Genomic DNA, 17,355 nt, shown 5'->3' with positions numbered 1-17,355 from the left:
AATTGAAAAGTCAGGGATCAAAGTGACACAAGTCCTAAAGTATAGGGACTATTAGTGTAATTAACCCAAATATAAAAGATTTCCAAGCTCTTTCATAGAAAATGCCTGATGCATTTTAGTAATAAGGAGCTGAATGTGTGTGACATTATTCCCAGTGAGTAAAATGTCCTCCACATAAACAAGAAGAGCAATAAAGACTGAACCATGTTGATATATAAAAAGAGAAGAGTCACATTTGCTATTCTTGAATCCTTGAGAGATCAAAAAAGCAGAAAAAGTAGAGTACCATGCTCTTGGGGCTTGTTTAAGACCATACAAAGCTTTATGCAGCTTGCAAACCTGATGTGGGTGAAAATAAATGCTCAAACCCTAATGGCTGCACCATGTAGACTTCTTCCTCAAGAAGGCCATGAAAAAAAGCATTAGAGATATCTAGTTGTTTGATAGGCCAACTATAATGAAGGGTAAAACATAAAAGAATTCAAATGGTGGGCAATTTAGCAACAGGACTAAAAGTCTCCTGAAAATCAATTCATTCTTGTTGAAGATAGTCTTTGGCCACTAATCTGGCTTTATCTCTAGCAACAGTCCCATCAGAATTGCGCTTGACCTTAAACACCCATTTACAACCTATGACATGTTTGCCAGGAGGAAGAGAGACCAGAGACCAAGTTTTCTGGGCTTGAAGTGCTTGAAATTGCTCCAACATAACCTGTTTCCAAATAGGAATAACCAAGGCCTCCTTGTGAGAGGGGGGTTCAACATCATGAAAGAGAAGCAATTTTGAGAGTTGTGAAAGCTGCTTTGGATCTAGTAAGCATAGGATGACAATTAGAAACAGGAGGCACAAAAGGAAGGCAAACAAAAGTAGAAAGAAGAGGCAACTGAATAGAAATAGAGTGAATAAGAATAGGAGAATGAAGAGAAGGAGAAATAAGAGGAAGAGAAGACTGAAAGGGAGATGTACTGAGAGATAAACCAGCTGAATTTTGAAGAGAGGAATTTTGAAGAGAAGCAGAACTAGAGGCTGGTAAAACAAAGGCAGTGGGTATGGAAGAAGACTGTAAAGGTGTAGAAGAAGAAGGAGAAGACCAAAAGAAGGTTTGAACAAAATGTAACTTTGATGAAGAAGATGAGGAGGAGAAAGGAGCTTGATGAGCTTGTTGTGCAAATGGAAACACTTGCTTATTGAACATTACATGTCGAGAAAGATAAATAGTGCCAGTTTTTAAATCAAGACACCTATAGCCTTTTGCAAAAGAATGATAGCCTAAGAACACACACTCAACTGATTTAGGTTGCAATTTGGTAGGATGATAAGGCTTGAGCCAAGGAAAGCATTGTCAACCAAAACTTTGAGAAGAGAAAAATCTGGAAGTGTATGAAACAAAGTTTCAAAAGAAGTTCTGTAAGCCAATTAGAGGAAGGCAGCCTATTAATGAGGTTAGTGGCACAAGCAATAGCATCAAACCAATAGTGCACAGGAACAAAAAAATGATGAAGTAAAACAATAGCCATTTTAGTGAGATGTCTATATTTTCTTTCAGTTACACCATTTTAAGATGGTGTATAAGGACAGGAATGCTGATGAACAATGCCTTGAGACATAGTGAAATCCTTCATTTTGTTATTAAAAAATTTTGCACCACCATCTGTTCTAAGGATCTTAAGTGTGGTATCAAATTGTTTTTCTACATAAGCTTTGAATTCAAGAAACTTGGCATAAACTTCACTCTTATAAACCAATGGATACAACCAGGTAAACCTACTAAACTTGTCCACAAAGAGAACATAGTATTTATAGCTAGAAATAGATGAAAAAGGTCCTTAAACATCACCGTGGATTAAAGTACGGGGCTTATTTACAATGGAATTGGATAATTGAAAAGATAATCTATGACTTTTGGCAATACAACAGTCAACACAAGCTTGAGAAGTTATAGGAATAGTAGCTTTAAGAGGTAAGTATGAGTGAAGATGCTTAAACTTCAAAGCACTAGGGTGCCCTAGCCTATTATGCCAAACAGTACTAGAAATAGAAGCAGAACTAGACAGTTTGTGAGAAACAACACTTTTGTGAGCTGCAAAAGAGGCATGATCATCAGGTAATGAAGTGGATGGAAAAAAGTGATACAAGCCATGAAGATTAGATCCTCTGTGAAGAATTTTCTTCGTAAGCTTGTCCTGAATAACAAATTGAGTATCATCAAAAATGATAAAACAATTGTTATCTTGTGCCAATTTCTGAACAAAGACAAGGTTAGAAGAAATAAAATTTGTATGAAGCACATTATTCAATTTTAAAATGTGATGTGGAGTAGGAAGAAGACCTTCACCAATGTGCTGGATAGGAATGGAGTTTCCATCTCCTATGGTAATCTGTTTTGAGCCTTGATAAGGTTGATAGCAATTCAGGTGACTGAGATCATGAGTCACATGATCTGTTGCTGCAGAATCCAAGTACCAAGGGCCTTGAACTGAGGAAGAACCTATGGAAGAAGGAGACATGGAGGCTGATGAAGAAGTAACAAAAGCTCGTGGTTACCAACACTCTAGTGCAGAATGACTGGATGCTATTGATTTGGATGTTGAGTTGAAGCACGATATTGTAGATCCATGTGATACCAACACTCTAGTGCAGAATGATTGGAGCCTCCACAAATTTGGCAAATTTGATTTGAGAACCTTCCTTGACCTCGAGAAGAAGAAAATCGACCATAACCTTGATTGCGTCCACCTCTTCCTCCTCTGGATTAAAATTGACCTCGATTTGAGCCAAAATTCTGAGATCTTGAGGAGGAAGTGTGAAATGAATAATTTGGAGATTCTTTGACTGTAGAGAAAGTTACAGTTGGTTCTGTGGACTTTTTGATCTTGGATTTTAAATGGATAGCTTTAGAACACAAGAACGCACAAAAATCATCTATGATGATGATCTCGAGTCTAGCATGAATGGCAGTAGCAAATGAATCAAACTCAGAAGGAAAGCCATTTAGAGTAACTAAGACTAGATCTTCATCTTCAATGTTAACAGATGCTAGGGCTAACTGGCTGACTAGTTCCTTAATTTTTGAGAGATATTCTTCCATTGACTCAGTTTTCGTAGCAACATTGTTTAACTTGTTCTTCAATTGGTGAATATGAGATCAAGGCAAAGTTGAAAACCTCTTGTGAAGAGAGATCCATACCTTGTAACAATGATGAAACTCAAGAACAGAAGCATAGATCGCAGGTGTAAGTGTTACAGTGATGCAACTGAGCAAGTGTGCATCAATCATAGTTCATTGAAGAATATCTAAATTTTGAACTGAAGTTCCTTCTATATCTGTGATTGTAGAGGATGGACATGTAATCGATCCATCAACATAACCAAGAAGATTTGTTGCTCAAAAAATACTCGAGAGCTGAGTCTTCCAAACAATGAAATTTGATCCATCAAGTTTGACAGTAACAAAGGATGAAAGATTAGAAATTAACAGAGTGAGATTTGAATGAAGTGAAGATGATAATGGTGATGCCATAGATCAGTTGCTCGTTGGAGCTTGTAGTGGCTCTGATATCTCAACTTTGTAACTAACTCCTCCTAAGTAGTCGACTGAGCTGGTGAACTCTTTGAACTGTAATCTGAGCCTGACCCACCTATGCTAGCTGCACTACTTGAGCCTGAGCTCCCTAAGTTGGCTGAACTGTATTCCTCAACAATTTTACCTAGTAATGTTCCACATAATTGTTTCGCTAACTGATAAAAAAAACAGAGTACGTGGTTTAATTCAACTATCCAATAAAACCAAGAACATTAACAGTTTTTTCCAATTTTAAAACTAAGCATTATCAATTTTTTCATTTTTAAAGTTTCTTTTTTTCAGTTTTACGCATCAATGTTCCATCATCATGCTCCTTTATAAATACAAAATTTTCAGTTTTGTACAAAAAAAATAATTTAGTTTTTTCAATTTTTTCAAAACAAAACATTCAGTGTGTTTGGTTTGAATTTTTTCGATTAAGTTTTTTGAAAATTGAGTTTTTTTTTCATATTTTTTTGTTTTTAGTGAATATTTTTAAAATTTGAAACATTTTTTTACTTTTTTAGATGTACCTTACTTAGATGTATCTAAAAAGTAAAAAATTTGTGAAAAATATTTTTAAAAATTAATAAATACAAAAAAATACAAAATATGTATAGAATGCTCGTATTTTTATTTTATTTTTTTTTGTATTTTTGGTATTTAGTGAATTTTTAAAAGGTTTCTTTCATAAATTTTTTACTTTTTAGGTATATTTATGTTAGGTATGTCTAAAAAGTAAAAAAAAAATTCTTAAAATATTAAAAAAATTCAGTAAAAACAAAAAAACACAGAAAACAAGAAAATAGAATTTTCTGAAAAGAGTTTTTGGAAAACTCTAACCAAGCGTGCTGATTAGTTTTTTTTTTTTTTTTTTTGCACACTATTGTTTTTTAGTTTTTTCAATTTGAAAGCTGTGTTTTAAATTTTTAAAAATTAAAATAAATGTCAAACCATCATATCATTATTTAAATGACAATTCCAACTATTAAAATTTAATGGGACTTTAAGGTGTAAAAAATCTTAATTAAGACTTAATAAGTATAAGTTCATAAATTAGAACTTATGTGTAAAAGCTCTAATAAAAATTGAGTATAGGAGCATTTCTTAAAAAGTGTTACTTTTGGAGAAAAAAATGAGCATAGAAGCTTTCCACGAGTGTTTCTTTAGGTAATTGTTGATGGGAGAAAACATTGGAATATGACATTATTGAAATTGTATGATTATGTAGATTATATATATATATATATATTTTTTAATAAGAAATTTTGTGGTTCGTTTTACAATCTTTTATCTGTTACATTTATACACAACACAATCCAATATCCACAATCTAATGAAAAGTATTACTGAATCATATTATAAATTGCATCCATAATTTATTATTCCAAATAGAAATGTATATTCATCCAAAGAATAACAATTATTCCAATTATTTGCTGGTAGCTTATTCAAAAGTCCAAGATTACCTATGCCTTTGGAGCTGTGACATTTACTTCGTTTTCGTCAAATTTAAAATTTTGAATTAAATTTCCATGACTTGACAACATTTTTTTCAAAAAACGCACCAGTTGAAGCGGAGAAGCCAAATGTAACCCATTCGGTCAAGTAGTCCCTTAGATCAACCTTGAAATAAAGGCCTTGTCTGACTATGGCATTATTGATAGAGCTAGTGACAACAACACTCAATTTTTTTGACTTAGAGCGATAACTAATCACAGCTTCATTTTCTATCCCATGAGTTATGTTTTTTTTCTTTTTTTTTTTGATCAGCGAAGAAAAGGAAGCTTTATTGATGAAAACCGAGTAAGGAAATACATCAATAAAGAAGAAGGGGAGGGGGAAGGGAAAGGGGAAAAATGGTGAGTTGGTGAGTAACCAACCACAATCAACAAACCCAAACCACAATACAACCGAAATCAGAAACATGCCAAAGCCAACAGATAAAAATACTACCAACCAGCCAAAAAACAAAACAAAACAAAGACTGAGGGAGATCAGCAAAAAGCAAACCATCTTTCTCTCTGCTGGAGCATCCAGGCAGCAGACCACACACACTAACAAGAATCAGACCATCAGTGAGGCAAGAAGATCAGCATCAGGCCACTCCCTTAGATCAACACAACAATTCAAACCAATGCCCAGAACACCTTTGCTAACAGAGGGCAAATGCACTGCCTTCACAAACCAGAACCAAGCTGGCCTCTGCACTGCCTTGACAGACCAGAAGCTGGTACCTACCACTCTGCAACCAAGCTGCATACATACCAATCTGCTTCAAACCCATCTGCTAGCATTCTGCATAATGACATATTCACTTACAGGAGCTTCACTGGAACCAGAGAGAGAGCTTCAGACCAGACTTCTACAAACAAATCTGTTACTTCCCACACTGCTACCACTCTGCATAATGACAGAACAAGCAAAACCTACGAGATACAACCTCTCACCTGCTTCAAATTTGCGACAATATCATGCATAGTGTAATTCACCCCTTTAACATATGACTTGATCCATAATGCAATTCTTACTTTCATTAGCTCTACTATCTGTGCAAAATCTGCATTACCATTGTTAAATAAGCATTCATTCCTAAGTTTCCATAAGGACCAAAGCATGGCCAAAGGGACCACCTTCCAAATGTTGAACTCCTTCTTCCTGAATTTCATACCAGACCACCAGTCAAGCAAAATAACCACAGATCCTGGTGTTACCCACTGCACTTCCCACCAGTTTACCAACTCAGACCATAACTTCCATACCAATGGGCATAAAAGCAACACATGATTTATGGTTTCTACCTCTGCTTTGCAAAATACACATAGTGGGCTGACATTGGCAGGTATAGCTCCAATCCTTTGCATGAATTCTGCTGTTTTAAGTCTCTCTTTCCAAGCTAACCAGCTGAGGAACTGAGCCTTCGGGGGGGCTGCATTTTTCCACAGGAACTTTGAAATGGAAACTGTGGGTCCATTAACTAATTCCAACCTTTTCCACACTGATGCCACAGAGAATACTCTAGAATTACTTGCTCTCCACAAACAGTAATCCTCAGTTAGAGGATTTAGATTAGGTACCTCTGCTAGTAATACATTTAGCCTATGAACTTCCTCCTCCTCCCAAGCTAAAAGTGATCTTCTAAAAGCCAACTTCCAATCACTGCCCGGCCCTTTCCGGTGGTAAAAAAATTGCAAGGAACCTTCCTTCTCCACTGATAAACTAAATAGTCTAGGAAATTCACTCCTAAGACTCATATCATTGAACCATCTATCTGTCCAAAAATGAATTCTTTCCCCATTTCCCAAAATAATCCTGAAGTTTTGTGAGAAAAACTCTGCCACTTCACTATTTGCCGAAGCTAATGATACAATGTCCTTCCACACTGTAGATACCATTGCAGCTGACACTGTTTCTGGTTTCCACCTGCCCCCAATCCCACCATATCTGTTACATACCACCATTTTCCATAGTGACTGTTGTTGATGACCATACCTCCACCACCATTTTAACATTAAACAGACGTTAACATCACTGAGACTTCTCACACGCAACCCCCCTTGGGCTTTACTTTTACACACCTCTTTCCATTGGACTAAGTGAATTTTCCTTTGAACTTCCGAACCACCCCACAAGAAGTTTGATTGAATCCTATCAATTGTTTTAGCAACACCAATAGGCAATTTGAAAATAGATAGAAAATACACTGGAAGATTTGACAATCCAGACTTAATTAGGGTCACTCTACCGGCAAAGGACAAGAATCTCCTCTTCCAAGATGCTAATTTCTTTTTAAACTTCTCCACCACTGGTTTCCAAGTACTTTTTTTCCTTGGGTTGGCCCCTAATGGTAAGCCAAGATATGACAAAGGTAGACTCTGGCTGAGGCAATTCAGGTTGTTAGCAAACTCCTTAAGTAACTCCTCTTCCACTCCAATTCCACAAACAATACTTTTATGAAAATTAATCTTGAGGCCTGACATAACTTCAAAACACCTCAAAATTCTTTTAAGCACCCTGATTTCATCCCAATTGGCTTCCCATGAGTTATGTTATTGTACAATACTTTAGTCACATTAGACTTAATAGAGTTGATATTGATACCGAGAAGAGTAACAGGAGTGATGTTTTGTGGATCCCAAGAATTCTAACAAGTATCAAACTCCACAGCGACAAATGGGCTAGTGGGTACCAATGTCGATGGGTCGATTGGAAGCCCAATGGCTCCACCCGCAGTGGTGCCTGCGGTGCTGCTAGAATCGGAAGGTTCAAGGGAGAATGCAAGCCCATCTCCGAAACTTGAACTTCCATTCGAATCAATCATGAAGCAGAAATAGGTGGTGAAGTCGGTCAAGTTGCCGTAAACTTTGTCCCAGAGGTGAAGCAGTTTGACATAGGTGGCTTTGCCGGCACTTTGCTGGAAGTTGGTATCGTGCTCACGGGCTGCGAGGTGGATGCCTTCAGAGGAGATGTAAGCATCCCCGTCAGTTGTTATGTCGACATTGAGATTTTATGATTGATTTTGGAGATGTTGAAGTTTAGTGCAGTTGCACAAGGAGCTGCAAGAAGAATGTAAAATGTGATAATTGAGAGACAAGAAAGTTGAATGTGTGATTGGAAAGCCATTAGTGTTATGATAAGGAGAAGTATGCAATTTGGGGTATAAATAAGTATTTCATTGTTTGAAACAAAGAACTAGTAAACATCGACTACAAAGTTTAATATATATGTTTTTATTTGCAACTTGTGATGTGTTTACTTTTTCATATGGCTGTTCTTTTGTCACAAAAAACTAGTAAACGTCGGCTGCTAAGTTTAATATGTTTTTATTTTCAACTTGTGATGTGTTTACTTTTCATATAGTTTAACATAGTCATGTCTGTTGAAGTTTACAATGCCAATCTAAAATCTCATCTTATCTTACTAATTATAAAAAATGGAAGTGGCAAAGTGTTTCTAGAATACCCTTTAAAAAAACAAATATATATATATATATATATTACTGTTTTTAAATTAATCCAAACGAAATGGCATAATCAAACGCCACATCAAAAGCAAAAGGGCATAATCCAACCAACAATGTTATTAAACCAAACCAACACCATATTAACTCAAATTCAAACCAGGTAAAAGCAGGCATCGCCAACAAAACTCTGGGACATCATTTTCATGCTACATGAAACTCTCAAATCTCATCATTACTTCTGAAATAACAACAGGGTAATATTCAATAACATTACAAACCTAAGTTTATGAACTTAAGATATATCTAGAAATAGCTTATAGTAATACCAAGGTATAGCTGTGACTGTTGAGCATGGAGGATGGATTCCGGTGGTGAAGCAAAAAGGGAAGCAAGAAGCAAGGAAATCAGTGGACAGTGCAGTAGTTTTCACGGTGTTTGTGGATAATCTACCTAACTCAATGAATACCAAAGGCTTGTTTAACCTGTTCGGGAAGTTTGGACTTGTAAAAGATATCTTCATTCCACAAAAGCGTCCAAGAAACACCAACACTAGGTTTGGATTCGTGAGATATAGCTGTGAAGTAGCAGCAAGCGTTGCTATGCAAAAGGCTAATGGTCTATGGATGGATGATAAAAAGTTATCCATGAAACTTCCAGCTTTCGAACGAATCAGAGAACAGGGGAAGTACTATGCCCAAAAACCACAGCAAATACACCCCAGAGAGGAAGTTCCGAGAGGCTCATATCATTTCACCAACAATAAAAGATTTGCAGACGTGGTAAGAGGTATTCAAGTGCAGGACAGAGACTCCATTACAGTTAAGGCCGAGAAGCATGGTAATGGGTGGCTCTACGACAGTGTCTTAGTCCGGCTAAAAGTCAGATATGTTAACATTAGTTTGAAGTTCGAGCTTAATGCTAGACAAATTGATGGGTTTGAAGCCAGAAACGGAGGCGGTCGTGATGTGGTGTTATCTTTCAAGTCCAAGGAGGAAATGGTAACAAAGATAGAGACCATCAAAGAAATTATCGATGAGTGGTTTGAGGTCATCATCTAATGGAGGCCAGAGCTTACTCTGGCACAGGAGAGACTAGTATGGATTACCTACTATGGCATTCCATTACATTTATGGAATAGGTCCAATCTTGTTAAGATTGGTAGCATATGGGGTGAAGTTATTGATGGTGCTGAATGCATGCCTCAGTCTTTCGACTGTGGTAAGCTTAGGATTCTTACCAAGTGCATGGAACCTGTTAAGCACTCCTCTCATCCAGTGAGAGTCTTGGAAGTTCAGGTCCTTGAAGTAAAAATAATAAATCAGTGCTGTAGCTGTTTAAATCATCTAGATCAGATGAAGGAACACAGTCCAGAGGAGGAACATGAGGATCATGACTCCAACAGAGTTGGTAAGCCACTACAGAACCTCAAAGATGAGTCAACTCAACCCAGAGAAGGTGGGTCAGCTCAGGGTTCTGAGCAATTCAAAAATGAGGCCAGACGATTGTTGACACGTGGGGATGGCAATATAATAGGGGCAAAATAGAAGAGTGATATGGAAGTGGCTGAGTCTAGCGGCATAGTAGGCAAGGAGCTCGAGGTTGAAGCATGCAAGGAACTGGTGGCAAGTAGCAGTGCATTTAATGCCTCAAAACCAGCTGATCAAGGTAATGATGGGCAAATCTTCACGCCTGGTTGTATGAGAAGCATGAGTGGATCTAGTCTAAATTTACCTGGGCTAAACTTGGAAATGGACTTGGGTCATAATAATTTAAACCATGTGGTCTTGGGCCATAATAATTTAAACCATGAGTTGTGTGGGCTGACTGATGTTAGAAAGGCAGCTTTTACTGAGAATGACAACCCAGTTGAGGAAGTTGGTGATTCTGATGATGAGTTTAGCAGCAGTGAAGATGAAGGAGAAGTGGCCCAACCTAATGTAGCTGCTTGGGCCAATAATATTAAGACCCAATGGAAGGAAACTAGTAGGCCAAGATCAGAGAAGGAGATGGCCAACACTGCTGGTACCCAAGGTAGATTCTGGAAAAGAAAAGGAAAATCGGGGGCTCCCTTTAGAAAATCTGGATGGATGAACATCTTGGCAGTAGACAAAGAGGTAGGTGGGTTTAGTGGGACGGTAGTAGCAGAGTCAGATGGTGTATTGGCGAAGGAGCCCGTGGTAGAAGCATGCCAAGTAAGGAAAAATGTGGGTATTTCAAAATCCAGCTTTGTAGACAAATGTCAGTAGTGTTATGATCAGGTGTACACGCTTGGGTATATGAGGAGCTTAAGTGAGTCTAGCCTGCTTAAGCCCGAGCTAAATCTGGAAGTGGTTTTGGGCTGTAATATGGGGACTACTGGGCTGGGGGGATTGCCACTCTTAACGAGTGGACCTACTGATCAGGTTCTCCAAACAAACGTGTGGGCTGAGGTAGACGGGCCAAGTTTTAGCCAAATAAGGGGCTCATCAGCCCTGTTGAACAAGGGACTGAACAAGACAGTAAGTATGAGGAAGAAAGACAATAATAATTGGAACCGAAAAGGGAAAGGTAAGATTCAATCTCAGAAAAAAGGTTTTTTTGATCTTGTGAGTAGGTATGGCTCTAAGGGAGCATCATCCAGCAAGCAAGTATCGAAGCAGTCAGTATTTAGGGACTCAGTTGCGGAAGCTTCAATATCAGCCTCCATTGACAGTGGGAATGCTACAGGTAGAAGGATCCTTAGTGAGGCTCAAGCAACAGTACATATGGGAGCATTGTTGGGTCTGCAGTATAATGGGAAAGAAGCTGAAGTTATTAACCAAATTGTGGAGCTCGAGAGGAAAGATAAGGAAAGAATTGGAGGAGTGAATGGGCCAGCTGCATAGAATGCAACCATGAAGGGGTTATAAGGTGTGTTGTTTGTTTCTTGATGAAGATATTAGTATGGAATATTAGAGGTGTTGGTAGGAGTGTAAAAAAAAGTAAGATCAAGAAGCTGCTTAAGGAGAGAAGTATAGATATTGCTTTGTTTCAAGAAACTAAGAAGGCCGATATCACTGATCAAGAAGTCAGAGCAATTTGGGGAAGGGATTCAATGGACTTTATGGCAGTGGGTTCAGAAGGATCTGCTGGTGGGCTTCTTTGTATTTGGGATCCTCAGGTTTTCCATTTAGTAGATTGTTGTAGCAATAGGAGATTTATTCTGCTTTCTGGTTTGTTGTTTAATTCTTTTGATTGTGTGATTGTAAATTTGTATGCACCTAATGAAGTGGGAGATAGAAGGAAATTTTGGGAGGGTTTGTCTAAGCTAAAGAATGATTTTCCTAAACCATGGTGTTTATGTGGGGATTTTAATCAGACCAGATTTGTGAGTGAAAGGAAAGGCTGTAATAGGAAGGATAGTGGGATGTCAGATTTGAATGAGTTCATTGATAAGTGTGAAGTGAACGATTTACCATTATTGGGTAGAAAGTTCACCTGGTGTAACTCAGCAGATGGTCAAAGATGGAGTAGAATTGACAGGGTTTTGGTGGATCCAAATTGGTTGGAGGTGTTCAAGTTTAAATTGTGGGGCCTGCCTAGGCTCATTTCTGATCATTGTCCTCTGTTAGTGATGGAGGATGATAGGGACTGGGGTCCTAAGCCATTTAGGTTTGTAAATGCATGGTGTTTGCACCCTTTTTGTGCTCCTCTTGTAGATAAATCTTGGAAGGAGACTGTGGTTCATGGTTGGGTGGCTATATATTACTCCAAAAATTGAAAGCCTTGAAGCAGATCCTCAGAATATGGAATAAGGAGGTTTATGGTAATGTGTCATTTAAATTGAAAGCTGCAGAGGAGGAGGAGCATAATCTTGATCTTCAAGCTGAAACCAGGGACCTTACTCAAGCTGAGATAATTAGAAGAAGGGTAGTTAGAAAGGAGGTTTGGAGGTTGAATAGGATGGTTGAATGGATGTGGCTACAAAACTCAAGGTTGAGTTGGACATTGAAGGGGGATAGGAATACCAGATTCTTCCATGTGATGACCAGGAGCCGTCAAAGTAGAAATGTGCTAACATCCATTACAGTAGGGGATTCAGTGGTAGAGGATCCTTATATGTGAGGAGGGAAGTATTTGAGCATTTTAGGAAACATTTTACAGAGGAGTGGGTGGTTAGGCCTAAGTTAGGTGGCTTATTCAAATCAGTCCACATGAGTCCTCAGGTTGAAATGCTTGAAGCAGAGTTTTCTGAGGAAGAGATTAAGGCAGCTGTGAAGAATTGTGATGGTAATAAGGCTCCTGGGCCTGATGGCTTCAACATGCTTTGTTTTCAAAAATTCTGGAAGGTGATGAAAGGGGATGTGATTAATTTTATGAAAGATTTCCATAGAAATGGTAGATTGGTGAAGGGGTTGAATAACTCTTTTATCACCTTGGTTCCTAAAAAGGAGAACCCTGTGGGATTATCTGAATATAGGCCCATTAGCCTGGTTGGTTCAGTGTATAAAATTTTATCCAAGGTTTTGTCTACAAGGCTAAAAACTGTGCTTCCTAGTGTTATCAGTGATACCCAATCAGCTTTTTTCGGGGGGAGAAATATTCTTGATGGTGTACTTATTGCAAATGAAGTGGTGGATGGGTGGAAGAAGTCTAAAAAAAAGGTGTGATAATTAAACTTGACTTTGAAAAGGCTTTTGACTCAATAAATTGGGGGTTTCTGCACTCAATGCTTCTGAATTTTGGGTTTGGTGTAAGATGGTCAGAATGGATTGGATTATGGAGTGTGTTACCACAGCTCGTGTTTCTGTCCTGGTCAATGGTTCTCCAACTAATGAGTTTTTTCCGCAGAAGGGGTCTTAGACAAGGAGATCCATTGTCTCCTCTCTTGTTTAACTTGGTGGCCGAGGGTTTGAATGTGCTATTAAATAGGGCATTCCAGCTAGGTATTATTAAAGGGGTGAAAATAGGGGTTGGGGATGTGGTGTTGTCTCATTTGCAATCTGTTGATGACTCCTTATTGTTGTGTGAAGCTGAAGAGGAGGAGGTTAGTAACCTTAAGAGGATATTAAGGTGCTTTGAGGTTATGTCTGGGTTGAGAATTAATTACCATAAAAGTCAGGTTTGTAAAGTGGGTGTTGCTGATGGTTTATTGGGCAGATTTGCTGATATTTTAAACTGTAAGACCAAGAAGTTGTCTGTGCAGTATTTAGGGCTGCCCTTAGGGGCTAATCCCAGTTGTAAAGCTTCTTGGAAACCAGTGGTGGAGAAAGTGAGAAGCAGATTAGCTAGTTGGAAAAGGAAAACTCTATCTCATGCTGGTAGACTCACTCTAATTAAATCTACTCTTGTATCTTTGCCCGTGTATTATATGTCCTTGTTCAAAATGCCGGATGGGGTAGCTAGAATTTTGGAGACCAGAAAAGAGGGATAAAAGCAAACTCCAAGGGAAATCACCAGACAAACAAGAGAAATTTACAGACTCCTCCCTCTAATGCAGCATCTCACTTGCCTAAGATTAACCAGAAAATCCTGCACTGAAAAATGGTGCTTAGAGAACCTTGGTTTCAGCCATAATGCAATTCTCACCTTAATCACTTCACACAGCTCCTCCAAGTTTGGAGCAGATGCATTAAACACTATAGCATTCCTGTGTTGCCAGATAGACCAAAGCACAACCAGAGGCACTCCTCTCCAAATCTTCCTCTCTTGACTCCTAATACGTTGTCCTTCCCATCATAATAAAACTCCATCAACAGATTCAGGTAGAGCCCCAACAACATCCCACCACAACAGCATTGCATACCACACCTTCCAAGCAAATGGGCAGGAAAAACACATGATTCACAGTTTCGAAGTCACCAGTGCAGAAGACACACAGAGATGAAGCAGAGTTGTTAAGGGCACCAATTCTTTGTAAGTAAACTGCAGTCTTAACTCTATTTCGCCAAGCTAACCAAGTAAAGAATTGAACTTTTGGTGGCAAGTAAGGGATCCACACTAATTTAGTAGACCATAACAAAGGGCCTGCTGAAGCCAGCAAACCAGTATAAGCAGAGCAAACAAGAGAATACCCCAGAGGATGTTGCATTCCACACTGGGCAATCTGATTGATCTAGAACAGGACAAGGTGCTGCTGCCAGGAAGTTTCTAAGTCTGAAAACCTCACTAACCTCTCACTCATACAACCTTCTTCTGAACTGACACACCCAATTACCTTCAGCAACCTTTTGGTCATGCATTGATCTAAGTGACTCTTCTTTATTCACCACCAACCCATACAGACCCGGAAATTCCTCTCTAAGACTTGTCCTATTCCACCATTTGTCCACCCAGAATCTAACATTATTCCCATCCCCAATCTTAAGCTGAAAGTTATTCATGTAATACTCCAAGAGGGTGTTGCTAAACTCTGCAATGGTAACTATACCTTTCCATACACTAGACATTCTACTGGTGGTAGAAGTGGAAGGAATCCAATCCCTGAAGTCCACTTTGTACTTACTGCAAATAACTCTTCTCCACAAGGCTTCCTTTTCATACCCAAATCTCTACCACCATTTGATTAGTAAACAAGAATTTACCACCCTCACTCTTCTCAGCCCCAAACCCCCTTGCTCCAAGCTTTTAGTCAGCTCCTCCCATTTGACCTTATGCACCTTTCTTCTAACTTCTGGTTTTTTGCTTATTCTTGTTCTGCATATTCTCTGTTTGGAATTGCAGCTCGGTTTTTCTTGTTCATCTGTATCTGTTTTCCCTTCAGCTAGTGCCGTACCATCTGGGGGGGCTCTCTCTTTGTCTTTGCTTGTTCTTTAACAATAAAATTCTTCTTTTGGTTGTTTCAAAAAAAAAGATATATCTAGAAATAAAATAAAATAAATAAGTGGTTCAAATTTATTACTTATGAACCCACATTTCATCAATTTAATCTCTACCGCACAAAATATATTAGGATAAATTATAGGTTGATAAAGATGGATTCATAACATTTTTAGACAAGATTTCCTTTTAATAGCACGTGGTGGTAATGGTCTACTAATAGCACAACTCTGTTTCGCAAATTTTTAGTTTAAAGTCTCTTCTAAATTGTAACCCTTCCTCATCTTCCCATAAACTTCTTCACATGCAAAAAATTTAATAATACACTATAAAAAAAATGTACCATATGTTTCAGTTATAACTTCTTGTGATCTTTGGCTATAATTTATTGTAGTAATTATGATTTGATTATACTTTATTGTGATATTGGTTAATATTAGATTGAAAGTGATTTGATTATGAGACAAAACGGTATCAACACTAGAAACTATTATAATATACATATGGTACACATTGTGAGGGTGCATAGTTAATCTCCTACGACTTTGTTTGTCAAGACAACCAAATTATCAATGGTCATGATTATGTTTATAATTTGTCGGATATATTATATGTCAATCATTTTTTTATTTTTTTCCAAATCAAACAAAAACGGCCAGATTAATTTATATGAAATGAAATGATGATTTCTTTTTATTTTATTCCAATGTTTAGTTGAATTAAAATGAAATTCTGGAATATCGTTTTCAGGCTACACAAAACTCTCAAAGCTCATCATCACTTCCGAAACAACAATCGGGTAAGATTCAATAACACTACAAACCCAAACTTATGAACCTAGAATTTATCCAGAAAAACATGGACCCCATACTTCACCAATTTAATCTCCGCTACACAAACATATTCAAGGTAAACTATGGGTTGATAAGGGTGAATTCATAACATTTTTGGATAAAATTTCCAAAAGCAAATTGTTTAGGTATAAAAATTGATATTATTAAAAAATAAAAAAAATAAAAAAAAAAGAGGAGTTGAATTGATTTTTCGGGAGAGTTACACGCAGGTGGGAGAAGGGAAAAAAATTACCAACATATGAAGGTACAAGTGTGCCTGTGGTGGTGTGCAAATTAGAGGCAATGAGAGTGCAAGTGTCATTTGCATGCCTCATGTGTTGTTTTTTTTTTTTTTTTCACCTGCATATGGTTCCCTCTTAATTTTTAAGTGATGTTTTCAAAAGCAAAATGATATTTCATCAAAAACGAATAAAAGAATAATCTTATAACAACAATCTCAAGCTTAGGCATTTATATATTTTTAAATTTTATAGGTGCCTAGGCATTTATTGTTGGAAAAATTATAAAGAGGTAGTTGTGAATTGAAATAGACTCCATTTTGAATGAGAGGGTGTAACCTTTCATGGTGTCTTTTTATTTTAAAGGCAGGGTCAAACCTCCATTTGAATGAAATGGTGCAAACATTTCATGGCGTCTCTTTGTTTTAAAAGAAGGGTTATGTCCCTTCTTTATACCTTTTCTATTCAAATTGAATAGGTGCCAACAAAGCCTATATAAAGGCAGCCCCATTCCAATTTTGATTGATTCTGAAAATTCATTTTCCTTGCCTTCATTTTGCTCTCTTGCATCCTTTATTCTTCATATTATTTTAGGAAAAATATTTGAGAGTTAGAACACAGGTTTGGTTCGCTGAACAAATTGTTTGGAGTACTACTACAATTTGTGAAGATCATTGTATCCTGGGAGATAGACGCCATTCAACCGTAAGTACCGTAACGGGGCGAATCTGTCTTAAGGACAGAGTGTCACACACTCGACTTGGTCTTTATTTTTAATTTGGTTCGATAATTAAATTCGGTATGTTATTTATTTATTTTGTTTGAATTATTTCAAGTTATTTTATTTACACAGAAGATTGTTCCAACAATCTTAAGACAAATTCAAATTATTCTGTTTACAGAATTTTTCATTTGTTTCCTTTTTCATTCTTCGTTTATAAAAAGAAAATTATTTTCTGTGGATTTACAAAATAATATTC

The 17,355-nt window shown here is 37.5% G+C and overlaps 1 protein-coding gene across 1 annotated transcript; it reads left to right on the top strand.

Annotated features, from left to right (window-relative positions):
• The first annotated feature begins 11,434 nt into the window (after positions 1 to 11,434).
• On the top strand, positions 11,435 to 12,609 carry LOC114323420 (uncharacterized). The gene is made up of 2 exons (XM_082908778.1): positions 11,435 to 12,238; positions 12,280 to 12,609. Exons 1-2 carry the CDS (start codon positions 11,435 to 11,437, stop codon positions 12,607 to 12,609), a joined length of 1,134 nt encoding a protein of 377 aa, XP_082764904.1.
• Positions 12,610 to 17,355: the final 4,746 nt, after the last annotated feature.

The sequence above is a fragment of the Camellia sinensis genome, chromosome 2, assembly GCF_055761805.1.
Source record: "Camellia sinensis isolate YWXY chromosome 2, ASM5576180v1, whole genome shotgun sequence".
NCBI classification, from domain to species: Eukaryota; Viridiplantae; Streptophyta; class Magnoliopsida; order Ericales; family Theaceae; genus Camellia; species Camellia sinensis.
Note: the sequence above shows the minus strand (reverse complement) of the source record. Positions and strands in the feature narration are given on the sequence as shown.

Excerpts from the sequence above, each read along its gene's own strand:
- LOC114323420 (XM_082908778.1), top strand. The coding sequence starts at position 11,435 with ATGAAGATATTAGTATGGAATATTAGAGGTGTTGGTAGGAGTGTAAAA. Across the intron at positions 12,239-12,279 it reads AGACTGTGGTTCATGGTTGG|ATCCTCAGAATATGGAATAA; the intron begins GTGGCTATATAT and ends GCCTTGAAGCAG.